The sequence below is a fragment of the Nannospalax galili genome, unplaced genomic scaffold, assembly GCF_000622305.1.
Source record: "Nannospalax galili isolate Female #2095 unplaced genomic scaffold, S.galili_v1.0 scaffold215, whole genome shotgun sequence".
Taxonomy (NCBI): Eukaryota; Metazoa; Chordata; class Mammalia; order Rodentia; family Spalacidae; genus Nannospalax; species Nannospalax galili.
The window spans coordinates 7,134,183-7,161,771 of record NW_008338533.1 but is presented as its reverse complement, the minus strand read 5'-3'; the positions used below and the strand labels follow the sequence as shown (position 1 = coordinate 7,161,771).

Below are 27,589 nucleotides of genomic sequence, written 5' to 3'. Positions count from 1 at the left end.
CCTATGTACGTACCTTTTCTTTCTTTCTTTCTATCTACCTATCCTTCCATTAATCCATCCATCCATCCATCATCCATCTATCTATCTATGTATCTATCTATCTATCTATCTATCTATCTATCTATCTACCTATGTATCTCTCTCTAATATCCCTATCTATCTATCTATCATCTACCTATCTATACATCTATCTAAAATCTATCTAAATCTGGCCTTCTATTATATATCTAGATATATGTATAGTCTTTTTGAAGCAGGGTCTCCCTGTAAGCTCCATCTGTCCTGGAACTTACTTTATAGACCAGGCTGGACTTATACTCACAGAGATTTGCCTGCCTCTACCTCCTAAGTGCTGGGACTACAGGTGTGCGCCACCACACCTGGCTCAATAATAAAATATTTTTTCAAAAAAGAATATAAATATGGGGCCGGAGAGATGACTCTGAAGTTATTAGCACTGACTATTCTTGCAGAAGACTCAGGTTCCAATCCCAACATCCATGTTGCAGCTAGCAACTCTCAGCAACTCCAGTTCCAGGGGATCTGACACCCTCTTCTGACATCTGTGGGCATTGCATGACATGGGTACACTTCCATGCATGCAGGCAAAACACGCATACACATAACATAAAAATAACAAAGCATTTTCTTTTTTTTTTTTTAAGTGTTTTTGAGACAGGGTCTCCCTGTTGCCCCAGGTGGCCTGGAACTTATTATGTAGAGCAGGCTGGCCCCGAACTCACGGAGATCTCCCTGCCTCTGCCTCCTAAGTGCCAGGATTAAAGGTGTTTGCATGTTTTTCTGAAAAAGCATATAAATATGGCCAGGTGTGGTGGTGCACACCTTTTAATCCCTGTAGTTGGGATGCAGAGGTAGGTGGAGCCTGGTCCACATAGCAAGTTTCAAGTCAGCTGGGGTACAGGGAAAACCCTAGCTCAACCTTTTGAGCAATGAATTACAGGCAGGTGACCATGCTCCTCTCCCATCCCCGGCATTTATGTGGGTGCAGGTGTGGTGGTGCATGCCTCCTGTCAATCAGGATGCTGAGGCAGGAGGATGTTAGTTTGCTAGCTTAAGCTACCTGGCAAGAACCTGTTTGAAAAAGATAAAAGTTTAGTGGTGTGAATTCACACCAAATAGCATCCACATCCACATGTTCTTTGCAGATGTCTCATAATGCTTTATCCACTTTTATGTATGTGTGTATGTGTCTGCATGTGTGCTCACTGGTGTGTGGTGCCCCATGCCTGCATACAGGCAGAGCCAGACGAGGATGTCCAGGGTCCTCTTATGTCAGTCCACCTATTCCTCTGAGGCAGAGTCTCTCCCAGAGCCTGGGGCTACCTTTTCTCAGCTAGGCGGGAAGTCAGCTAGGCGGGAAGTCAGCGAGCTCCTGTGATCCTCCAGTGTCTGCCCTCCTCAGAGTTGGGGTTACAGGAGTTTGCAGGCTGCCCAGCTTATTAAGTGGGTGCTGGAATCTGAACTCTAGTCCTCATGAGCGTGCAAGAAGGCCTCTTCATACACTGAGCCATCTGTCTCCCCATAACCTTCATAACCTGTGGGGGCTGAGGGTGCGTGCATGGCTGCCCTCCCGCACGTGTGTTCAGGACCCTGAAACCCCCAAGCACATCTCACTGGAGCAGAGAAAGAGACCACAGCTTTCACTTCCTCCAGCCCAACGCTGTCAGAAAGTGGTGTAATCTTTTCTTGTCTCCTGCGTCCCAGACCAATTTTCTGTCAGCACATTCAGCCAGAGACGAGGCAGCACGGCTGGAGGAGCGCAGGGGCGTCATTGAGTTCCACGTGGTCGGCAATTCTCTGAACCAGAAACCAAACAAGAGGCTCCTGATGTGGCTGGTGGGCCTGCAGAACGTGTTCTCCCACCAGCTGCCCCGGATGCCGAAAGAGTACATCACCCGGCTCGTGTTTGACCCGTAAGTTCATCTCGCTCTGCCTTAGTTCCTTCTTTTACATAGCTAAACTCAGCCTTGGCAGCCTGAGGAGTCCTGCTGCTTCCTGTCAGCTGAGGAGCCATGTCAAGATGATTTCATGTCAAAAGCACAAAGGTTAGCTTGTCAACAACTTGCAAAGGTTCTTGTTAATAGTTATGAGGCTTTACAGTTTAAATTGCTGGGGCCGGCGAGATGGCTCAGGGTATAAAGGGCTCTTGCCACCCAGCCTGATGACTTGGGTTTGATCTAGAGACCCACTTGGTGGAAGGAGACTGACTTCTGCAAGTTGTCTTCTGACCTCCACATATGTGCCATGCCACCCCCACGACATAAATAAACGTAATAAAAAATTAACAATAAACTGTGGGCGACGCTCCTGTACCTCATTTATGGTGGCAGTAAGTGAGCAGGGACAAAGAGATGTCTTTCTTCACAGTCAATGCGTTCTTGGCTTCAGTGTCTAACCAGGTACCGTTGTGGCCCACATACCCATTGGTAGGGTTGTGCCAAAACTCTGTTGGCTATACCTGCGGTGTATGGGAGCTCTGTACAACCCAACAGGCAATGTGGTCTGTAAACAATGGCAAAATTATTAGGATTTAAGACAGGTCAGGAAATTCATTACTGTAAAAGGAAGGGGAAAAATGCAGAGTTGGGGATGTAGCTCAGTTTTAGTGGTGACCTGGCATGCACACAGCCCGAGGTTCAATCCCCAGTACTGCAAAAAGGAAAACAAAATCCACAAAAACTAATAATAAGCAATTGAAGTTCTCTGTTTGGCTGTGTTTCAGCCTGGATAGCCAAACTGCCCATGTGACCCAGGGTCCATGCACATGGCAGCTGGCAGTGAGAGGTGATGGTCTGGTAGGACATTCCACAGGACTGACAAGTCGCATGGTGGATTTTGTGTTTCTTTCTGCAAATTACTATGATGTTTCTGAGCATTCATAAACTCCAGAAATGCAAGGCCATGTTCAGCTATGGCTTTGAGCTCTCCCTCTGGCCGCCTCTGTGGCTCATGGGATTGGATGGGATTGGGTGTAGCAGCTCCATAGCCCCTCGGTGTGTACTCTTTCAGGAATCCTTGCTTTGTTCTGGAGAAAACGTCGATGAGGTCAGGCTGGCGCTGAAGGGTTCCAGGAAATGGCTGGCCTGCTGAGCTTGTGTCTAGATGGACGATTTTTCCACAGAAGCTCAGCTCTCCTTTGTTAACAAGCAACATCTCAACAAGTCTTTTTCTATAAAACCAAGGAAGGTAAAAGTTTGATGTAACCCTGCTCTCTTTCAGGAAACACAAAACTCTTGCTTTAATTAAAGATGGCCGTGTCATTGGTGGGATCTGTTTCCGGATGTTTCCATCGCAGGGATTCACAGAGATCGTTTTCTGTGCCGTAACCTCAAATGAACAAGTCAAGGTAAGGGAAACCCAAGATCTTAGGAGCAAAGCAGAGGGTGGGGCTGCTCATTGATGGGTGGGGTACGGGAAGGTCTCACTGGGCTGTGACCAGAGGGGGCTCCAAGTGGAGTTCAGGCTCCCTTAGAATTCCCTCACTACTGCTGCGTGTGAGGGACAGTAAATTCACCCAGGCCCCTCAGGAGGGCTGCACCACGGCTTTGATGGACCTTTAGGCAGAGTGTTGGATTGCTGCATAACCCTGTATCCTGCATCCTAGTTAGTAGCACAGGGAAGTTTGAAAGTAAATATGTTTTGTTATTAATTTACATAGAATAAACAGACAGATACACAGATGATCTGGCCAGCTTACACTTTAGAAAGATTCTTATGACCTTGTCCATGAAGACGAACAAGGATTGAAGAAATTCCAGAGGAGAAGTTATGGCAAATTTCAATTAAAAAATGTGAACAAAATGTTTATGTGGGTTTGGTTCAGGGGATTAGTTTTTAAAGTATGTGGATGGGAGACTGAACCCAGAGCCTTATGCATGGTAAGCAAGCACTCCAGCTATAGCCCTAGTTGTTTGGACTGTGCTGGGTCCCCCTCATCCATGTTGTCTTTGGCATAGATCCTCCCTGGGGACTCTGGCTGTGCTTTTTTAGGATTGCTTTGGTTTGGCTGGAAAAGCCTAGATGAACTGAGCAGACAGAGCTCGTCCCTAGACTTTCACATTCCAGTCTGTTGCTCACAAGAAAACTGTTCCAGTCTTAAAAGATTATGCTTTTGGCATCTAGGGAGCGATAAAGAGTGTCATGACAAACCTTTATGGGTGGTGGAACCGTACGCCACTCAGGAGTTAACGGCTACTGCAAGCACTTTTTGGAAGGTCTGAGGTAGTTGTTCAAGAGGATTATATTGCAGCCTGTACATAAGAGCCACGTATGGACACTGTCAAACTACCTAATAGAAATATTTCAAAAACAGTAAGTGAAAATGGAGATTAAGTTTTCAAGTGTATCTCATTTCACTTGAGGTGGCCTGTCATGAGGAATCACCCAGAGCATTTGTGTTGTGCTGAGGCTTGAAAGCAGTGTGCGGTTGACCGTCCCCGCTGTCTCAGTGGACTGGCCACATTTAGGTGCTCGGGGGTGCACAAGGCCAGTGGCTTCTATATGAGGCAATGCAGATCTAAGGGCACTGCCGGGCCTTTGGTTTCAAAGATGTACTGTCATTTGTGGAAACCAGAAATGAGGTCCTGGATGGAAGAACCATTTTCTGTGTGAAGGCCAGCTCTGGATACTTCTGCACTTTGGCCTCCCTCCCTCCCTCCCTCCCCCCCCCCCTCCCCCCCCTTTTTTTTTCTTTTTTCTTTTTCTTCTTTTCTTTTCCTGAGACAGAGTCTCATGTAGCTGAGGCTGCCTCACATTCACCATATAGCCGAAGATGATCTTGAACTCTTGATCCTCCTATAGGGATTACAGGCACATACCACTGCTCCTAGCCCTGTTTTTGCCTTTTGTGTTGAGGCACAGTCTTACTTTGTAGACCAGGCTGGCCTCAGACACACAGAGAGAGATCTGCCTGCTTCTGCCTCCCAGGTGCTGGCACTAAAGGTGAACGCCACCACACCCAGCTGCTTTTTTTCTTTTTTAAGGTAGGGTCTCAGTATGTCGGTAGCCTCTGTCTGGGCTGGAATTTGCTATGTATTCCTGGAACTCACAGAGATATGCCTGCCTCTGCAGCGTAAATGCTGGGATTAAAGGCAGGAACCACCATACCCATACCAGGCATAGTTTTTTGATTTGGGGGTTTCTTTTGGTATTTTCTTTGTTTTTTCTTTTTGGAGACAGGGTCTCCCTGTAGCCTTAGCTGGCCTGGAACTCTCTATGCAGACCAGGCTGGCCTTGAACTCACGGAGATCTGCCTGCCTCTGCCTCCCGCGTGTTGGGATTAAAGACGTGTGCCACCATGCCCAGCATCTCTAGTGCTGTTTCAAGGAGTTCTTTCACTGTGCCTTTAGGCAGTGCTATATTTTAGAAGTGTCCAGATATCCGGATAGTTCCAAAAATGTCCAGAATGATGAGGTCCTTACTTAAAGGAAAGTTTTGTTTGACTGCACGTAGAAAGAAGACTTGGAAAATGGGCCTTGACATTTAATTTTTATGTAATCTTTTGCTTTGCAAGATAGCTACACCACACACTTTGTTTGGAAAGGTTGATTAAGGTGCCCCTGGACACCTTAGACAGAACAGAAGGAAATTGAAGGTATTTAGTATGAACGGGAAACTTTGTCTTACAGCTTCCAGGAAAGGCATTTCTCCCCTGACAAACCGTGTAATTAAGACTTGAAGGAAGGTGGCCAAACAGCACAAACTCAGTAGGAAGCACTAGGAAAGAAAAAATCATTTCTTGTGACTTAAAAGGGTCACTTCAGAAAATGAATTTTCTGGGTGTGGTAAAGGCCGGCCAGGGCTACATAGTGAGACTCTGACTCAAAAACCAGCCAACCAAACAAGTAAACAAAGCGTACAAAAACAGAGCGAGGGGAGGGGGAGAGAGAGAGAGAGAGAGAGAGAGAGAGAGAGGAGAGAAGAGGAGAAGAGAAGAGAAGGGGAAGATGGAGATTTGTCATTCACAGCTGAATAGAGTGTATGAATTGGTAGAAGTCATATGTATGCATATAAGCACACACATGCACACATATGTTGAATGGGAAAAAGTTCTTTCATTATTTTTCGCTGTTCCATATCCTTAGTTAATGATTTATATATATTTTAGAGAGTCTCTCACTCTTGATTGGACATTACTATGTAGCCTGCATGGGCCTTGGAAAACCCTCCTGCCTCAGCCTTCTCAGTGCGAGAGTTACAGGTGGGCACCAGAACACCCAGCCTGTTTCCATATACAAACCATTCGTTTATTCAGCATCGTCCCCTATTTTTGTTTCCAGTGTTTTCTGGGTTTCCCAGGCCTTTCTTTGGCAAAGTCTGATAAAGTCAAGTCTGAAGGCCTGCTCTGTGATAGGGCTCTTAGAGAGCTGCTCATGCGTGGAACACAGTAAACACTCAGACCAGTCAGTAGGCTAGAGAACAGAGGACAGTTCATTTACATGCCTCAAATATGCTAATAAGGGTCAGCAGTGTTCATTTACATACCTCCTCTCAGCTCAGCTTCTGAAACACTTCAAAGTTTACACAGGATCAGCATTTACTCCAAAAGCTTTTATGTAATTTCAGCAAGGAGCCTGTAAAGTTGCTATGCCATTTTCAAAGCACCAGGAATTTGTATTTGCTAGTGATGATTTTTATATCGAAGCAAGGATTTTGAATGTTTTGGTTTTGTGATTCCTTTTCAAAGTTCAGACATGTAAGAAAGGTTTGTTAATATTCTAGTTCCTTGAAGAAAGACCCTGGTTGGTAAATACATAAAACCACCAACTCCTAAATATGCTACATTTTCTGTCACATTTGTCGGAGTTTTTTTTTTTCTCCAGAAGTTAATCTGTCCATCTCTGTCTTAACTCCCACCAAGGGCTATGGAACACACCTAATGAATCATCTGAAAGAATATCACATCAAGCACAACATCCTGAATTTCCTCACCTATGCGGATGAGTATGCCATTGGGTACTTCAAGAAGCAGGTTAGTGTAGTGTGCCCTGTTACCCCCCCTCCCATCCCATTCCCCCCAGCCCTGCACTGTGTGTGTGTGTGTGTGTGTGTGTGTGTGTGTGTGTGTGTGTTGAGTATGCCATTGGGTACTTTAAGAAGCAGGTTGGTGTAGTGTGTCCTGTTACCCTCCTCCCATCCCATTCCCCCCAGCCCTGCACCGTGTGTGTGTGTGTGTGTGTGTGTGTGTGTGTGTGTGTGTGTGCGCGTGCGCACCCCATGCTCATTTGAAGGCCAAAACAGGACACTGCTTTCCTCCGTTGCTGTCCACTTTGTTATCATGAGGCAATCTCTCACTGAACCTGAAGCTGTCTTTGGCTAGGCTCCCAGGTCCGCCTAGCTCTCACTCCCCTGGGGTTATAGGCATTTGAGGCCATGCCTGGCTTTTACATAGGTGCTGGGGGTTCAAACTCAGATCCTTCTGCTTGCACAGTAAATGCTCTTACCCTCTGAGCCATCTCACCAGCATGTGGTCATTTTCTTTAAATGCATTTGTCTCAAAAGAAGAGATTTCATTTCTTCAATAGCAAGTTGCTACTTGCTGCGTTTTTTGAGAATTGATCAATGTTGGTTATTGATTTATTAAGGATCCTAGGGAAATCTCCCCAACCTCACTGCTTTAGGGAGAAGAGTATATCAGTGATGTTTATTATTCAAAGTTGAACCTTTATTTATTATTTATTTTGGAGATAAGGTCTTTCTCTATACACAGCCCAGTCTGGCCTGAACCCTGTGACCCTCGTACCTCTGCCTCCTCAGTGCTGAGATCACAGGCACATGCCACCGTGCTCAGCCTAATTTACTTATTACCTGTTATTTATTTTTTGGTCTTTTTGAGACAGGGTTTCCCTGTAGCCCGAGCTGGCCTGGAACTCACTATGTAGACCAGGCTGGCCGTGAGCTCGCAGAGATCCGCCTGCCTCTGCCTCCCAAGTGCTGGGACTATGTGTGCCACCAGGCCGGGCACCTGTTACCATTTTAAACTTGTGAATTTGTACGATTTGGAGGCTGCAGAGATGGCTCAGCAGTTAAGAGCACTTGCTGCTCTTGCAGAGGACCCAGGTTCAGTTCCCAGTACCTACATGGTGTCTAACAACCATCCTTAACTCCAGTTCCAGGGGATCCGACACCCTCTTCTGACCCCCATGGGGCACTGCACAACATGCAGGCAGTATACTCATACACATTAAAAGAAATAAAAATAAAAAATTGTGGGATTTTGTTGGATTTTCCTGCTGTAGGGCAGGAACATAGGGCCTTGAACATGTCAGTCAAGCACTCCCACTGAGGCACGTCCTCATCTAAATTTGTGTGTGACTAGTGCTATTTGAAAAATATCATTTGCTTCCTATTGGCACTGTTTGATTTCTGATGGTTTTGCACATCATGGGTGACTCTCTTCGGATGCTGTTCAGAATAGTAGAGTGAGGCCAGTGCAGTGAGGTGGGAAAGATACCCATCTGAATCCCCTACGCTGTACTTGCCAGAGCTGGCTCTCGGTAGCAGTGTGATCACAGGGTTTTGATGAATGAACCAATTTGCTCCATAGGGTTTCTCCAAAGAAATTAAAATACCCAAAACCAAATATGTTGGCTACATCAAGGATTATGAAGGAGCGACCTTAATGGGATGTGAGCTAAACCCTCGGATTCCCTACACGGAGTTCTCCGTCATCATTAAGAAGCAGAAGGAGGTGAAACTTTCCCTTCTTGTTTGCTGGGTGGGCCTTGGGGTGGGCTGCATTTCACAGTCTGGCTGTGTGTTTGGGGGAGGGACTTGCCCAGTGGATGTCACTAAGTCACCATCCTGACTGCGTCAGAGTTTGTTAGATTGCTGCAAAATACAAAATGTGTACAGTACAGTGACATTTTGATGTCACAGCTCATGGCCTTTTGTGTTCTGGACCCCTTTGCAATCTTATCTCATTACTTCCATCCTAAATGCACTCTCAGAGGGCACTGGTGAGGCTTCAGCCTCTAGATCTTCATCCATTACCCTGTCCCCTGTGTCCTGTCATCAGGCAGGTGACAGGCTTCCAGAGCCCCTCCCCACCCCCCTTTGAACTGGCTTGACTCACCCATTTGGATTGAATTATTTGTCTCACAAAGCATTTCTTTTGGCATTTATTAAGCTCTCCGTTTGCACTGCAAATTCTGAAGGCTTAGCCTTTGAAGTAATAAGTGGTTTGTTATCTGATATCCGCGTGGCATCTTTTATGCTGACAGAGGAGAAGTGGTAAGGGGAAGGCTCCTAGATCTGAGGCTACAGTAATTTAAAAGACAGAACGGCATAACGAAGAGTCCATAAAGGCCACTTAGGAAATGAGTGAGCTCTGTGGGAGAAGCCAGGACCAACACCCTGCTCCCTCAGCTCGCTGGGCTTGCTGGAGCTCTGAGCTGAGCCCTGGCAGCTTGCCGTGTCGCAGCTGCAGCAGCTCCAACCAGCATTCCTGTCACTCAGTCTGTCCTGCTCCTTCCTGACCAATCACAGCAGAAGACGTCTGCCTTTCTCCCAGTGCCCTTAATGCTAGTTCTTTTACTTACCAGATATGAGCCACCCAGTGGCCGGGACGCTCATGCTGTGCCCTGTGATAACAGGCTCTCGCTGAGTGTTTTATGTAAAGGGGGCAGACATGTTCATGTGCTGCTGCAGAAGTGAACAAAGGCATTTCATTTTAAGTTAGGAAATAAAAACTCTTTTGCCTGGTGGTCAAAGATGTCTATTAACTGGGAGTTCCAAGCAGGGCAATGAAGAGGCTCACACAGCAGGCACTTCTGGCCCTTCTCTCTGCAGAGCTGCGTTCCCTCAGTGTTTTCTGGGGCCCAAGGAGGCATTCTGGCCTCAGGGCTCTGGTCATACTGGCAGCTTGCCTGCCAAGCTGGCACTGTGCTGATCTTCCAAAACCCTCCCTGAGCCGTAACTGAGCACAGGAGTCCCCCGGCACAGTCTGCAGATTCCTACCAAGAACGATCTGCTTAGTCCTTCCTACCTAGGGGTGTTGTTGCTTTTTGTTTCTTGTTTATTTTTAGGGTCTCCCTAGTCCCAGCCTGCCTGAAAGTCACTATGTGGACCAGACTGGCCTAGATCTGGCCTAGATCTCACAGAGATCCACCTGCCCCTGTCCCACCACTGCCCGGTGCCAGAGCTATTTTAGATTACCAACTGCTTTTGTAAAGACAAGGCTGGTTCCTTACCTCCTCTTTTTGTCTCCCCTTGGCTCTATTCTCTATCCCTGTCAGTCACTGTCTCTCTGTCTCTGTGTCTGTTTCTCTCCCTCCCTCCTTCCCTCTCTCCTTCCCTCTCTCCTTCCTCCTCCCCTCCTCCCTCACTCTTTGCCTCTAGCCGTTTCTCACACATGTCATTGAATGGATAACTTTGGATCTGTTAACCTAGTTTTTTTTTTTTTTAATTTCATACACATAGACAATGTATCATGGTCCTATCCATTCCCCACTCCTTCTGTCCAGCCCCCACCAATGTATCTCTAAACTTCATGATGTCTGGACTGGAACTCAACTCAACCAGGCTGGCCTCCGAGTCACAGAGATCCACCTGCCTCTGCCTCCTATGTGCTGAGATTAAAGGCATGCACCAACAAGCAGCCCCCCCACCCCCCGTGCTTTAATAATCCACTAAATCCAGTTAGTGCAGCCCAGTCAATGTGCACATGTGTGGGGGGTTATCCACTCAGGTGTGGGCAACCTACCAATGCTCCCTGCCTCCAAGAAAAGTGTCTCCCTCCCTCAGTAGCCATCAGCCTCTATGAGCTCTCAACTAGGGGTGGGGCATCGGGAGCCCCTCCCACTTGACTCCATAGCTGCTGTGAGATCCTGTCTGTAGCCAGCCTTTCTCTGTACTCTTTCCATCTCCTCTTCTGTGATGTCCTTGAGGCTTGGGGGAGAGGTGATCATACAAATGTCCCATCTCTGGCTGAACTCTCATAGTTGCTTATTTTCAGTATTCTGAACTAGATTTTTTTTTTTAAAGAGACCTGGGGCTGGAGAGATACCCCAGCAGTGGTTAAGAGCGCTGACTACTCTTTTGGTCTTTTTGAGACAGGGTCTCCCTGTAGCCCCAGCTGTCCTGGAACTCACTATGTAGACCAGGCAGGTCTTGAACTCACAGAGATCCGCCGAGCACTGACTACTCTTCAGAGGATGTGCGTTCAGTTCCCAGAACCTACGTGATGGCTAACTACTGTCTGTAACTCCAGTTCCAGGGAATCTGATGCCCTCTTATGGCCTTCGCAGGCATTGCACAACACTGGTACTCTTACATACACGCAGGCAAATCATAAACACAAAAAGTAAAAGTAAATGAATTTGTAGACCAGGCAGGCCTTGAACTCACTATGTAGACCAGGCTGGCCTTGAACTCACTATGTAGACCAGGCTGGCCTTGAACTCACTATGTAGACCAGGCTGGCCTTGAACTCACTATGTAGACCAGGCTGGTCTTGAACTCACAGAGATCCGCCGAGCACTGACTACTCTTCAGAAGATGTGGGTTCAGTTCCCAGCACCCACGTGATGGCTAACTACTGTCTGTAACTCCAGTTCCAGGGAATCTGACGCCCTCTACGGCCTTCGCAGGCATTGCACAACACTGGTACTCTTACATACACGCAGGCAAATCATAAACACAAAAAGTAAAAGTAAATGAATTAAAAAAATCTGAAGTCACTGCAATAAAATACTATATTTAATTTTAAAAGTTTTTTGTTTTATGTATATTAGTGGTTTGCCTGCATGGATGTAAGTGCACACATGTCATTGAAATGCCTGCAGAGGTCAGAAGAGGGCATCAGATCCCCTGGAACTGGAGTTACAGATGGTTGTTAGTTGGTATGTGGATGCTGGGAACTGACCCCTTGGTCCTCATTAAGAACAGCCAGTGCTCTTAGCCACTGAGCCATCTTTCTAGCCCCAAAGTACTATATTTTTTTGTGCAGACAGGCTTGGTATCCCTTTTCCAAAAGACTTATGACCCAAAGTATTTCAGATTCTGAAAAAATTTTGAACTACTTCCATTGACCTAACTGATTGACGATCTTTAATGTGAAAATCCAAAATCCAAAATACTCCAAAACCCCAAACTCCACCTGTGAAAAACCCCTTGCGTAAGATAGGTTTTAATAATGACAGGAAACAGGCTGTGTTTATTGAGGACTTTCTTACCCATGAGTGCACAGGAGCACAGAATCAGGTGAAGGTGTCCACGTAGAAGTGGGGAAACGTGTCCGCAGCTGCACAGGTGGACCACATGCAGACTCATGTCCTGCATCTTAAGCACTGGCTCCTAAGGGAAAGCCTGTTGTCCTCCAAAACGGCCAGGCTGTGGTCTAGTGTGGCTCAGTGATAGAGAACTTGCCTACCGTGCCTAAGACCCTGAGAGAGAGAGAGAGAGAGAGAGAGAGAGAGAGAGAGAGAGAGAGACACGTCCTCGATATCAGACCCTGGGTTGTATCCCCAGCATCACGGGGCGGGGGGGAGGCGAGAGAGAGAGAGAGAGAGAGAGAGAGAGAGAGAGAGAGAGAGAGAGAGAGAGAGAGAGAGAGAGAGAGACAGACACGTCCTCGATATCAGTCCTGTCCAGAGTGGTAGCCGCAGCCCACACACTACTACCAAGAACCTGATGTATGACTACTCAAGACTGGGGCATGTGGTAAACAGACAACAGTGGTTTCTGAAGCCTCTGTTACAGATTAAAGAGTTTAAAGTTGTCTCCATTTCTTCCTTGACTATATTTATAACTATATTTTGGATAGTGTATTAAATAAGAAACATGATTAAAGTGTATTTCATCTGTTTCTTTTCACTTTTAAAAAATATTGCAGGCTGGAGAGAGAACTCAACATTTAAGAGCACTGGCTGCTCCTACAGAGGACCCAGCACCCAATCAGTGACACAGAATCTCCTTAACTCATTGGATATCCAATATCCAATGTCCTCTTGCCTCTGCTGGCATGGCACACACATGGTGCACTTATATACATATAGGCAAAACACTCATACACATAAAATAAAAATAAAAAATATGGCTTGGTAGGAAATTTGAATAATATGAATAGTTCACACTGTATTTCTTTGCAAAACTGTTCATTTATGTGTGTGCCTGTGTATGCGCACATGTATGTGGGTGCCCATGGAAGCCAGAAGAGGGTGTTGGAGCCCCTGGAGCTGGAGTTACAGGTGGTTGTGAGCTGCTGGGAACTGGACTCCTCTGATAGAGCCGTCTTAACCACCGGGCCACCTTTCTAGCCCCGAGTTGTGTTTCTTAGTGGGCAGCACTGACCTGGATTTACTGAGTGTGCCCTTCATCAGTTCCGCTCGCTTTGTGCTCTCTAACGGGACAGATTTTGTGTTCATGTTGTTGTGACTCCCAGACGTGTGTTTGAAATAAGGCAGTTAGGAACCTGACCTTTTTGCTGATGTTTTTGTTTTCAAAGGGAAATTCAGTCTCTTGGAATTAGCTACCTAAGTTACTTTAGGAATTATTTTACAAAGTAAACAAAATGCCACACTCATTGTTGGAATCAGCCCAGTGGCTTCTGTCAGTTACAGTGCTTAAGGGATCTCCCACTCTCTCCCCTCCCGTCCCTCCTTCCCCCCTCCTCTCCTTCCCTTCTCCCCCTCCCCTGCCCTCCGCTCCTCTCTCCTCCCCTCTTTGTTTCAATGCAGACAGCATAAGTTGTGTCCAGCCTTTGAGAGGCATTTTATTTATATATATTTTTTATTATATATTATTTATTTTTTTTTGTCTTTTTGAGACAGAGCCTCCCTATAGCCCCAGATGACCTCGAACTCATAGAGATCCACCTGCCCCTGCCTCCCAAGTGCTGGGATTAAGGCATCTGCCACCACACCTGGCCCTTATTTACTGTTTTTATTTTATGTATATGAGTGTGTTACCTGCATGTATGTAAGTGCACCTGTGTCGTTATTATTTATTTTTTTTTGTCTTTTTGAGACAGAGCCTCCCTATAGCCCCAGATGACCTCGAACTCATAGAGATCCACCTGCCCCTGCCTCCCAAGTGCTGGGATTAAGGCATCTGCCACCACACCTGGCCCTTATTTACTGTTTTTATTTTATGTATATGAGTGTGTTACCTGCATGTATGTAAGTGCACCTGTGTCGTGCAATGCCCACAGAGATCAGAAGAGGGTGTCAGACTCCCCCGGAACTGGAGTTAAAATGGTTGCTAGCCGCCACGTGGGTGCGACATCATCTCCTTCGTTTATCTGGCTTGCCCCAGAGCACGGCGTGGCTTCTTTGACTAAACGCACTTTCTCTCTGTGCTTTTCAGATAATTAAAAAACTGATAGAAAGAAGACAAGCCCAGATTCGAAAAGTGTACCCTGGGCTTTCGTGTTTCAGAGATGGAGTTCGACAGATTCCTCTAGAAAGCATTCCTGGAATTAGTATGTATAGACCTTTTTAAAAGCAAAATCTTCTGGTAATCCCATGTGGCACTTGAAACCATTTCTAGAGTAAAGCTTTTGCCTTTCCTGTCTGTTCATGGTATTTTTGGTCTTGGAAGGAGACAGCAAGTTAGATGTGGCGGCACATGCCTGTGATCCCGTCCCTTCCGAGGCAAAGGCAGGAGGGTGCTGAGGCCTGCAGTGGAGTGAGACACTGTGGTGGGAGGGCAGTCATGAAGACTTGCTGTTGAATGCCTTTTTTCCTCCTCCGAACCCAAACCAAAGAGAGGACCTTTGTAATTTTTATTGTTAACAGATATCAGTATCCATAATTTATTAGGCCTGGTCTCTGTGCACAGTGCTGGGCGCTAGGAATATGTATTACTAGCATGAAAAATAGCAGGTTTTTATATTTACACATGGATGATTGGGTCCTGGTTATATCAGTTGGCATGCAGAAGATGACAGGTCAGAATTAGAAGCTGTCCACGTCCTGCCACCGACAGGCGTGACCTGCAGAAACTGTGCCCGACGCCCTTAGTCCAGTGTGTGGTGGAGAGTCACATCATTTATTTGAATCTTGTTTACAGTAGCTTTCCTGAGCATTCTTTTTATACACTAGACAAGCTGTATTGGATTTAAACCATACAAAATGGATGGTATCGAGTATCATTTGGCGATTTTATAAAGTCTGAACCCAAGGTCTTTTTCATTTGGTTGGTTGGTTGGTCTTTTTGAGACAGGGTCTCCCTGTAGCCCCAACTGGCCTGAACTCAGTGTAGACTGGGCTTAAAGATTCAATTAAAAAAAATCAAGCAAACTAACATTCTCTAGAAGAAAGACAGGCTGCTTCGTAGTGTCCGCCTGTTGCCTGAGTCCTGGGCTCCATGCCGCTGCGTTCCCGCCGTTAGCGGGGCATAGTTGCCCCGTTGCTGAAAGCCGACTAGTGCCAAGCATTCTTTTGCTTTTATTTTCAATTTATTTTTCCCCCTTATGTTTAGCTACTTGGACTTATTTTTCTTTTTAATATCAACTAATGCTATGAGGGCTAACATGACCAGTTCAGATACTTTCTATAGTGCTGCTTTATAGATGGCTGAACTGGAGGGAGACGTGAAGTGACTTATGGGTAGGCCAGCTTTTATGGAGAGGAGAGGAAATCGGATCCTTCAGACTCAGATCTGTGTAAACAATCGGCATTGCATGCAGGGTCTTGGCCAAATGAAACAGAGACCAGAACACTGCTCTTCGGAGATAAAATAACAGAAAATCGTAGCTTCTCATTGTCCTGGTGCTTAGCAGTAATTCAACCTCCATTAAAAAAATACAGTGCTGGATTTTCTTCTTTTTTTCTGAATTCTCCTGAAGGGTTGGTGTTCCTGCTTTAACAAACACTAATCAGCTGGATAGAGCACTTACCTCAGTGTTAATGTGAGGTCCTGGGTTCAGTTCCCAGCACCACAGACAAAGGAACAGACAAACAGACCCTAAAACGTGTCAGTCAGAGAGAGTTTTGTGTTGTAAGCTGTGTGAGAAAGCAAACAGATGCCACGAGTTTCATTATGGTTTCCTCAAATAGGTGTTTATTAAGAGACGGCTGTCATTTGTGATGCTTTTGATAAGTATTAAGTATGTTACTCTTTTGACCCAAAGCAGTTCTCATTTAGTGTTTAATTTTGTTGACATATAGGAGAGACGGGCTGGAAGCCGAGTGGAAAAGACAAAAGGTAAGTGAGGTGGGCTAGGTGGCCTGGGAGTGGCCCCTTCCAGCGCTGAGAGGAAAAGGGCCAAAGGACGGAAGGAAGAGCACCTCAGCTGGTGGGCGTCAGTGTTCCTCAGTCCTAGACTGGCTCCACGTTCAGAGTTTTGTAAGACCGAGCTAAGCAGTCACGAGGCCAAGAGGGCGGACGCTAACCCTTGCTCCTCTTTCTCTGTTCTTTTCAAGTAAAGACCCCAGAGACCCCGAGCAGCTCTACAACACCCTCAAGAGCATCCTGCAGCAGGTGAAGGTGAGTCTTCTTTGTCCTCACCTCTCGCTTCTGTTCTGAAATGATTTCCATGTGGCATTTCCGTGTGAGATACCTGTCTTTTTTTTTCTCCACTCAAGAGTCATCAAAGCGCTTGGCCCTTCATGGAACCCGTGAAGAGAACAGAAGCTCCGGGGTACTATGAAGTTATAAGGTTCCCCATGGGTAATGCCATCACACTTCTGAGTATACATTTAAAACTCTTGATGGTGGGTGGTGTGGGGGTCGGATGGTGGCTGAGGTGGACTTGTCCTTCTCCATGGCAGGGTAGGGGTGTGTGATGGGGGTCCACGCTCTGTGGAAGGGCTGTGGCTTCTCATCAGGGCCTTTCTGTACATGTTGGACCTGAGTTGCAGGGTACAGGTGGACACCTGAGCTGTAGGTGGCTCTGCGTGTGCAAACTGACTTCCTGGACACAGGGTGCTATGTGTAGTCTACCCACTGGGCTGCAGATGGAAAAATGCCAGGTTTTATCCTTCTCATGTGGTTTGAGTCTGTTTTTCATGATTATTATTTTTTAAAGTTTTTCATGGTAGCAGGAACCAAGGTGCAGTAAGCCGCTGGAGCGCTCGCTGCACGTTCAGAGGGAAGAACTCTAGTTAATGAAGTTAACTATAGAACACATAACTATGTATATGTCTTTTTAAGAAAGCATTTTAAAAAATATTTTATCATTTTTATTTTATGTGTATGCGTGTTTTGCCTGCATGTAGGTAAGCTCACCTGTGTCATGCACTGTCCTCAGAGGACAGACGAGGCTGTTGGATCCCCTGGAACTGGAGTTATGGACAGTTGTTAGCTGCCATGTGGGTGCTGGGATCCGAACCTGGGTCTTCTGCAAGAACAGTCATGTTCTTAACTGCTGAGCCATCTCTCCAGCCCTCCCCCCCTTTTTTTAATGTGAGTGGAAGGGGTGGGGGCCCATCAAGGCGCATGTGTGAGGTCAGAGGACAATTTTGTGGCGTTACTTCTCTCTTTCTGACTTTATTTAGATCCCAGGGATCTTGGCAATGTGCCTGTGACAACCAGCTGAAACCAGAGCCAGAGCCTAGTCTCTTTCCTCCTTGGGATCTGTTCTAAGTGCCAGATGGGAAAGGAAGAATGGAGGGAGGCCCACTGGCTCCTCGGGGACTGAGTGACTTACAGATGTTCCCGTGGCAATCAGTGCCGCACCACGTCATGTGTAATTGTTGGAAGGTTTCAGTAGCATTTCTTTTCTTTCTCACATTCTAAAATCTCTTTTCTTATATGGACAGAGTTTAACGTGTCTCACTTAAGGAGATATTCAGTGGACATTGAATAGTCTGAGCTGAGTATGAGTTCCCTACCCATGGATTTCTAGGCACAGTTACCTGCTTACCTACAGTTCCCAGGTTGGGACAGGGAGGGAGGGAAAAGAAAAATAGAATCATTTAATGATGTTTCCATAGGTCTTTTTTTTCCCTTGTGAGACAGGGTCTCCCTGTAGCCCCAGCTGCCCTAGAACTCACTATGTAGACCAGGCTGGCCTCGAATTCACAGAGATCCGCCTGCCTCTGCCTCCTGAATACTGGGATTAAAGACGTGCATTTCCATGCCTGGCTGGTTCTTTCTTTTAGTCATTTTTATTTATTTTGTGTGCAGGTATGTGCATGTATTTGGGTGTGTGGGTGCCGTGGCACATGTGTAGAGGTCAGAGGTCAACTGGCTGTCGGTGGCTCTCTTCTTCCATCATGTGGAGTCTGGGTATTGAGCTCAGGTCTATCAGTATTGGTGGAAGCCACCTTTACTGACTGAGCCATCTGCCACCTCTCCATGTTTCTTTTTAACCCATTCATTTGGTCAATTGAAAGAATCTAAGCTAGCCGAGGAGAGAGGCCATCTGGTGCTTTAGGAGACGGAGGATGTCTGGGAATGAAGTATTTGGAAATGGCTGTAGTTACTCTGGAAGGCCCGACTGCCTCTAATTCCAGCTTTGTCTCTGCTAGCTACATTTTGGGCCCTTTACATTTTATTTTAGCACTCCTTAAAAAAAAAAAGAGCTTGAAGAGCTTTTGTACTAATATTTCTTTTTCTTTTTTTTTTTTGAGACAGTGTCTCATTATACAGCACTGGCTGACCTGAAACTCGCTATATAGACCAGGCTGGCCACGAACTCAAAGAGAGCCACTTGCCTCTGCTTCTCAAGTGCTGGGATTAAGGCATGCACCATCAGGCAGGCATGACTTGGATTTAAGATTTTGATGCAAATGAATTTGTCCTCATTTGGGGGTGGGGGATGTTGTATATAAATTTACTTATTAAGAGGTAATGCTGGTGTTATTTGGTTATAAACTTTCCCCCTCTGGAAAGCCCATACAATTGCACTTTTTAAGTGATTGAACCAGCCCGAAAGACTGGGTCTGGCAACCATGCAAATGTCAGCATCTTACCACCTGCGTGAAATTCTTCTTGTTTGGCTTTTTTTTTTTGGTTGTTGTTTTTTGGTTTTGTTTTGTTTTGTTTTGTTTTGTTTTGTTTTGAGACAAGGTCTCACTGTGGGCCTGCAGACTAGACTGACTTCAAACTCACAGAGATCTGCCTGCCTCTGCCTCCAGAGTGCTGGGATTAAAGGTGTTAGCCGAGATTAAAGGTGTGGGCTGCCAAGCCCAGCAGCACTGCACAATGTTCTTTAATTTAGTTCTAAGTTAGGACTGAGGAAGCCACCACGGTGTCTTTTCTTTCTTTTGGGGGTAGGTGGGTGGTCATTTTGGAGACGGGTTATCACTGTAGTCCCATCTTACTTGGGATTCGCTATGTAGACCAGACTAGCCTGGATCTCACAGAGATCTGCCTGCCTCTGCCTTCAGAGTGCTGCAGTTAAAGGTGCGGGAGCATCACCAGGATTGGCTCCCCATAGTGTAGTACAGATGGAGCACTGTTTTCTCTTGTGGAATAATACAATTTGAAGCAAGATATATTGGGAAAACATATTTTACAAGTTATACAAGGCTTATTAAGGATTTTTTTAATCTTTATTTTAAAATTATATGTACATGTGTGTGTGTGAGTGTGGGCTTGTGCATGTGAGTGCAGTGTCTTCAGAGACCAGAGAGGGTGTTGGATCCTCCTGGGGCTGGAGTTAGAGGCAGTTGTAAGCCATCCCATTTGGATGCTGGGAACCTAACTTGGGTCCTCAGGAAGAGCAGCAAGTGCTCTTAACCACTGAGCCATCTCTCCAGTTCTTAGGCTTATGAATTTTAGGGGAAAAAAAGATTATTCAGTAAAGTTGGTCATGTTGAGTTCATTGATGGAGCCTGGAACAAAATTCATTTATTGTTTACTATTTTACGTGTAGGTCACTGACGTACTTGAAGATGCATTAATATCTGATTCTCTCTGTGTATCACCAAAAGAACCGTGAATTTAGTAAAACGAGCTCAGCCTGATTGTTTTCAGTGATTAATACGTTCAGTGCTCCACCTGCTCTGTGTCTTCCGGGTTCCACTGAAATCCGAGCACACAGCACTCTGCCAAGCTGATCTCCTAAGCCTCCTTGTGTGGTAGACATGAGAACAGAAGACTAGTCATGGTCCTTTTAATGTTAGCATGGCTGTGATGCTATGTAAAATCCTTGAAGATTTAAGAACTGTTTTCTTCGGGGCTGGAGAGATGGCTCGGTGGTTAAGAACACTGATTGCTCTTGCAGAGGACCTGCGTTCGATTCCCAGCACCCACATGGCAGCTACGAACCGTCCTTAACTCCAGTTCCAGGGGAATCCGAAGCCCTCTTCTGACCTCCTCAGCATTGCACGACACGGGTGCACTCACATGCAGGCAATACACTCGTACACATAAAAATTAAAAAAAAAAAAAACCCAAAAGAACTGTTTTCTTCAATCCAAGAATTTCTCTTAACCAATGGCCTTGGGGTGATTAAAAAACAAAGTAATCAAATCAATGGCATGGATTTCTTTCTCTGTGTCGCCCTGCTAGGGAGGAGTCAGAGCTTGCTAATGTTTTTGTTTCCTGTGCAGATCTGAAAACCATGAGTGAACGCCTCAAGAATAGGTACTACGTGTCTAAGAAGTTATTCATGGCAGACTTACAGCGAGTGTTCACTAACTGTAAGGAGTTCAATCCCCCGGAGAGCGAGTACTACAGATGCGCCAGCATCCTGGAGAAGTTCTTCTTCAGCAAAATTAAGGAAGCCGGGTTAATTGACAAATGATTTCTACTCCCTCTGCTCCTTAGAAGTTCATGAGCAGTGTGCCTCAAACCAGGTGGTTTAGTGTTTTTGTTTGCTAAAGAATTGGACATAATTTGTTGAAGAGACTTGTAATAATTAGCACTTTTGAAAAACAAACAAGCAAAACCTCCTTTTAGCTTTTCATATATGTATTTAAATGGAAGTCATTGAATATTTTTTATTTTGTGGAATAGATTTTAACCAGGTTACTACTATCATGTAAATTTTCTCTGGCATGTCCAGTAGCTGACTATTGCACCGTGGATGATCAGGGGCTTCCTCAAAACCTGTACGGGAGGAAATTGCACACAGTACCAAGATTTGGGAGGAAATCTAGATAAATTTCAGACCATGAATGTTTCCATTTTTTGTGAGTGGAATGTGAGAGTTTTATTTTATTCTGAAGGATTTTAAGGAAGGAATACATGATAGGCCTGTACAAGGTGAGACGTGATGTTTGAAGTCTCGATGTAGACTTTATATAAATACATATATATTTTTAAAACACTCATCTGGATGAGGTGCTTTGAGCAGTTCTGAAAAATGCAGTTTCCACAGCAGCAACTGCTTTGTCTCCTAAGGGTTTCCAAACAGTGCAGACTTTTATGAGCATCTGAGGTTTTGATAATTCCGTCTACCTACCACAGACTCGTGAGGGCACAACCACTGTTTTAATAATCCTTGACAGAAATGTGTCGATCTCGTATTAGACTTCTCTTCTGCTGGCCGTAAGTTCCAAAAGATCATCTCCTGGGCTGCAAAGGTGTCACCTTGAAAGCATCTGATATCCAGTCAACACTCTTTAATGGAATAAGACACTTGATCTGAATGTGTGACTCTGGGGATCTAGTAAATAGGAATTCGTCTTCGTTTTCTAACACACAGAACCCCATCAACAGTGTTGCCTATGCACATTGCCCATTTGCACCCGCAGATTATGTTTGTCTGAGGTGAATTCAATTCTCACCGAAGTTTGCGGTCAGTATTTTAACACCTGAATTGCTTTATCAGTCCAGGGTTATATCCCATCGAAGTCCACCATACAGTCTTATTAACTAATCTGTCTTGGGATACCAGCTTAGTGCTTGGATTTATTTCCTGATTACACTACATGGAAAAGTGGGACATCTGTCACCCCAACTCTGGGAAAAACCAACTAATATTACAACCATTTAAATGAAGGCCACCTTGACGGTCTTGACACTAATTTTTATGATGCAAATTTATAAACTGATTTTTTTTTGTAAAGGCTGAGGTTTTAAAAATGTATTTAACGTATGTTTTATATTAGCATAATTTACAATGGGTCACTAATAGATATTAAAAACAGCTGCCAGAGATAATCTGCGCGAAGAAAAACATCCTGCCCACGGCTGTTGTGTTCAGTCTAATTCGCTCAGAACGCTCGTGTTGAAGGTGCCTCAACCCTGAAGTGTAAGGAAGACCCTGAGCGGTGCACAGATTTCCAGTGAAGAACGGTCATGCAGTTTGCTGTAAGCGTCTTGGACTGGCTTTACAGGAGCTGTGTACTGGATTTTACTGAAGTGTCTGTCCAGCTTGGTATCCTGTGAAGGTTTGTTATATCCTGGGTAGACATTCTTATAGAGTACTGTCTTTAAAATCAGATCGTCTCTTCTATATTGAAAGCATTTTGATGTTTTCTAATTTAAAAATTAATATTTTCTTATAGCTATTGTGCAATAAAGCTGAAGTAGAAGGTGTGGTCTTTGCAAATGCTTTAACAGCCCACAAAATTTTACATTTGTAAAATTAATATATTGTACTGGTACAGAATAGTTTTAAATTATATTTTGAAAAACTCAGTGTGGTGGTGTGTTTTCTCTGTCTAACAGGCTGAGGTTAAAAGAACAGTGTGTGAGCGTGGACTGTGTCCTTAGTTCTTACCTCCTGAGCTTTCTCTGAAGATGTCTAGAATTGTTGCATCTGTGGGAAGTGTTTGGTTTTTTGAGACAGCGTCTTACCATGCAGCCCTGGCTGAATGGAACTTGATATACAGACTGTGCCTGCCTCTGCCTCCCAGTGCTGGGATTAGATGCCGTGTTCAGCACACACATCTTTGTGGGGAGTACCTTACATAACTTCAGATCTGTCAGGGGAACTGGGGAGAGGGGCACACATTACCAGGTGCGCTCCAGGCCCTGGATGTGTCCCCAGAAGTTCCAGGGAGGGAGGGAGGGAGGGAGGGAGGGAAGAATTGAGACAGGGAGGCATAGATGGTCACGTCCACCCACGTCCAACCTATGACAAGTATGCTATTAGGTTAATCCCTCCCAGATAAGGAATGAGGATGTAGAGGAGAGACGGATAGGATGGCCTCCTGCACACCTGGACTTTTCTACTCCGCTGTAGTAAAAAAATCTGTGTGTGTTTGTGTTCCCTGAGGGCACACATGTGTGCACGTTTGCAGAGGGTGGACAGGGCAAACAAGGGCAGAGAGTGAAACCAGTGCCTCTCTTTGAATCTTCCAGCTCTTGGCTGCACTTTTTAAGAAAATATATTTTTATTTTATTTATTCGTTTATTTATTTTTGGTCTTTTTGAGGCAGGGTCTCTCTGTAGCCCCAGCTGTCCTGGAACTCACTATGTTGTAGACCAGGGTGGCCTTGAATTCACAGAGATCTGCCTGCCTCTGCCTCCCAGTGCTGGGATTAAAGGCATGTGCCACCACACCCGGCTAAAAATATTTTTATTTTTAATTCATGTGTATGAGTGTACTGCCTGCATGCTGTAAGCGCACCCATGTCGTGCACTGCCCACTTAGGGCAGAAGACAGGGTCGGATCCCCTGAACTGGAGTTATGAATGGTTACCAGCTGCCATGTGGGTGCTGGGAATTGAGCCGGGTCCTCTGCAAGAGCAGCCAGTGCTCTTAAGTGTTGAACATCTCTCTAGCCCCTGGCTGCACTTACTTTTTCCTCTTCTGTATAGATGCTATAAGAGTAAGTTCTCAGCTGGCCACCACAATTTTAGTGGGATTTTATTAGGGATGCAGAGGCAGGCAGATCTCTGAGTTCAAGGCCAGCCTGGTCTACATGGCGAGTTCCAGGCCAGCTGGGGCTACAGGGAGACCCTGTCTCAAAAAGACCGAAAAACAAACAAATGAACAACAAAAAAATTAGTTCTCATGAAGACTGGGCATTACCATGTCCAAATTCTGTAAAGAGATGAAAAGGGACTTGGGACATTTTTAAAAGATTTATTTTTATTGTGTGTGTGTGTGTGTGTGTGTGTGTGTGTGTGTGTGTGTGTGAATGCCATGTGTGCAGGTACCTAAAGAGGTCAGAAGAGGATGCTGAATCCTCGATCTGGAGTTACAGGTGATCGGGAGTAACCCAGCATGGGTTCTAGGAACTGAACTCCGGTCCTCTGGAAGAACAGCAAATGCATTTAACTGCTGAGCCATCTCTTCAGCCCTGAGTAAATTTAAAATAGAAAACTAAAGGGTGTGATGGTTAGTCTCTTGTTTTTAAGATTCATTCTTTTGTGTATTGGTGTTTTGTATGCATGTGTACTGTGTGTGCCCATGGAGGCCAGGAGGGCATCAGAACCCTTGGTACTGTAGTTATAGATGGTTGTGAACTGCCATGTGGGTTCTGGGAATCGAACCTGGGTCCTCTGCAAGAGTAGCAAGTGCTCTTAACTGCCGAACCATCTCTCCAGCCCCCTATGATGGTTGGTTCTTTTCTTTCTTTCTTTTTTTTGGGTCTTTTTTGAGACAGCATCTCTCTGTAGCCCCAGCTGTCCACTATGCAGACCAGGGTGGCCTTGAACTCACAGAGATACGCCTGCCTTTGCCTCCCATGTGCTGGGATTGAAGGCCTGTGCCACCACACCCGGCTGGTTGGTACTTTTCTTAAATTTTTTATTTACTATTATTACTTTTGAGGATGGTTAGTTTTTAAATGTCAACTTGCCACCACCTAGAATCATCTGAGAAGAGGGCCTCAGTTGAGGAATCATCTAGATCAGGATGGTCTGTGTGCCTATCTGAGGGAGATGGTCTTGATTGCTGGTTGATGCAGAAAGACCCAGCCCAGTGTGGGTGGCACCGTTCCATGGCTGAGCTCCGGACTGTATGGGAGGACTAGCTGAGTGCTGACGCAGGTACACTCCTTTCTCCTCTCTTGATTGAGACCGAGTTCCTGCCTTGGCTTCCCTCAGTGATGGACTGTGACCTGGAATTGGAACCCTTCCTTTCTAAGTTGCTTTTGGGCAGGGTATTCTACATTACAGAAAGGAAACTTGAACAAAGGACAAGTGAAGGTTTCCAGGTATACTTTTGCAGGAAAAGTCTATAAGCAAACAAAAAGATGCTTAAAGGAATTAAGACAGCAACCACAAACACTGTTTCCTCTAATGCAATTGTAGAACGTGGTCCTCTAAGCAAAACTGCCACTGTCTTTATCAGATCAGCTGTGCCTGCTTGTACATCCATCACTGTGGACCGGGAGGGAGATAGGGAGGGCCATAGGACTGTCACTTGATAATCCAGCCACTCTGACTCAATTTGTATGCTTCCTCTGCACAGCCATGTTGGGTGCAGATCTTCTAGCTGCTTTAGGACCACTTGCATTCCTGCCCCTCAACCCCTCACCCATGCTCTGTAAGGAAGCCTAGTAGTCACCCCCCCTGCAGCTCTCTGGGACAGAGTTAAGGAGCAGTCTGTTGTGACTTGATGGCTCTGTTGATGGTACCTGGCGCCTCTATGCTGTGTGGTGCTATCTTGACCTAAATCACATGATGTGAAACTTCCTACCACCCTTAAAAGGTTATGAAACAGCAGATTTTTCTTTCATTCTGGGGATTCTTGAGGAGACTCCTCAGGAGGATGCTCTTTGAAGAGGTCCCTCTGCCCTCCCCCTGCCATCCCTCTCATGGTGGCTCTCTCTCTCTCCCCCTCCCCGCTTCCTATCTTTTGCTCTTAAAATTTTTTGATTTAATTTTTAAAATTTTAGTATTTTTATGAGTGTATTGCCTGCATGTATCTATGTGCACCTGTGTCCTGCAGTGCCCACGGAGGTCAGTCGGATCCCCTGGAACTGGAGTTAGATGGTTGTTGGCTGCCATGTAGGTGCTGGGAACTGAACCCAGGTCCTGTGCAAGAGCAGCCCGTGCTCGGAACTGCGGAGCTGTTTCTCCAGCTTCTCATTCTCTTAATGAAGCTCTCCAGACTCTAAAGGGATGCCTCTCCTTACTGCTAAATCACTATCAGGCTTAGTCTCCATGTTGTGTTGTTTCTGTCTAACGATCCCCTCCCACTTCCAGGCCGTCATGGCCCCAAGGCCCTCTTGTTCCAATAAGCCTTGTTCCTGAGGGCACTGGAGCCAGTGTCAGCCTCCTTTCCTTGTGGACTTTGTTGCTGCTGCTCTGGTTTTACCATGATGACACTGATGAAATCACTACTTGGTTATTGGGGCCTTGTGAAGAGAAGCACACATTTTGGCAGGGCCAGAAATTGACATGCATGAGGTACAGTATCCCCTCCCGCTCTCTCCCTCCCCTCGCTCCTTCCCTCATGTGGGTGTGTGAAAATTTTGATGAGCTGGACTGAGGTTACCAGTTTTGGGTCTCTTTGAGACAAGGTCTCCCTGTAGCCTCAACTGTCCTGGAACTCTCAGAGACCTGCCTGCCTCTGCCTCCCAAGAGCTAGGATTAAAGGAAAGTGCCACCACACCTGGCTTAGATTTGGTTTTTAAAAACAAATCTTGGAAACTTGTGCCCAGCTAAGGACTGTCTCCAGTGATGCCCACGTTCTGCCTGTAAGTTCCTTGGTCCTCTGACCCTCAAGTTTATGGATGAAACTGTTTAAGAAATTATTTATTAATTATTTTGGTCTTTTTGAGACAGGGTCTCCCTGTAGCCCCAGCTGTCCTGGAACTATGTAGACCAGGCTGGCCTTGAACTCACAGAGATCCACTTGCCTCTGCCTCCCAAGTGCTGGAATTAAAGGCGGGCGCCACCACACCCAGCCAAGAATTATTTTAATTATCTTTTTTAATGTGTATGCATGTATTGCCTGCATGTGAGTTCTTCTGTGTCATGCGATGCCCACAGAGGCCAGAAGAGGCTGTCAGGTCCCCTGGAACTGGGATTATGGACATTTGTTAGCTGCCACGTCGGTGCTGGGATTCAAACCCAAGGGTTCTGCAGGAGCAGCCCGTGTTCCTCACCGCCAAGCCGTCTCTCCAGCCCGTTTTAACAGTTTCTGCTGCCAGTCTCTTGCCTTCTGCATCTGACAAATGGTCATTGATTCTCATCCTAAAAATGGCTGGTTCCAGGGGATCCTACGCCCTCTTCTGTTCTACGTGGGCATTGTATGACACAGGTGCACTTACACACATGCAGGCAATATAGACATAAAAAATTTTAAAATGGCTAGCAGAATTTTCCCTTTTATGTGAACAAATGAACACAACAAAGTTGTGTTCTAGGTTGGAATCAACTGCTTACACAGAACATACCCTCCTTCATTTCTACTGCTTGTGACCAAGTTCTAATGAAATCTTATCCAACACAGTGCTATTAAATAACAGTGCCAGAACTGTGCCTACCTCCAACACACGCGAACACACTTGCACACATGCAAACACATCTATCCACAACTCAACATCTCACATCAATTTTTAGAAATCGAGGAACAACATGCAACAGGCCTTAGGTATTTGCTTTGCTCATTGTCTGTGTAGTGGGGGTGGGCATGCGAGTGCCATGGTGTGCGGAAGTCGGAGGACAACCTGAGGGAGTCAGTTCCACCATGTGGGTCCTGGGGATTGAACTCAGGTCGTCAGGCTTAGCAGCAAACACCATTATCCTCTGAGCCATCTTGCCAGCCCATGAAACTTTTTGATACTAGTTTGTGTGCACTGTCACCTATGTCTATCTTTTACACGTGTATA

General features: G+C 45.7%; 1 protein-coding gene across 1 annotated transcript in view; it reads left to right on the top strand.

Annotated features, from left to right (window-relative positions):
• Kat2b (lysine acetyltransferase 2B) overlaps nt 1-22,497 on the top strand; it is a gene marked incomplete at its 5' end in the record, with an annotated part of 71,164 nt that extends 48,667 nt beyond the window's left edge. Inside the window, 9 exons of the mRNA XM_029563515.1 lie at nt 1,726-1,934; nt 3,241-3,367; nt 6,881-6,991; nt 8,567-8,710; nt 14,326-14,440; nt 16,131-16,167; nt 16,386-16,449; nt 16,548-16,632; nt 20,463-22,497. Coding sequence (XP_029419375.1) covers nt 1,726-1,934; nt 3,241-3,367; nt 6,881-6,991; nt 8,567-8,710; nt 14,326-14,440; nt 16,131-16,167; nt 16,386-16,449; nt 16,548-16,632; nt 20,463-20,656 — 1,086 coding nt within the window. The remainder of the gene's footprint in view (nt 1-1,725; nt 1,935-3,240; nt 3,368-6,880; nt 6,992-8,566; nt 8,711-14,325; nt 14,441-16,130; nt 16,168-16,385; nt 16,450-16,547; nt 16,633-20,462) is intronic.
• Between the last annotated feature and the right edge of the window lie 5,092 nt (nt 22,498-27,589).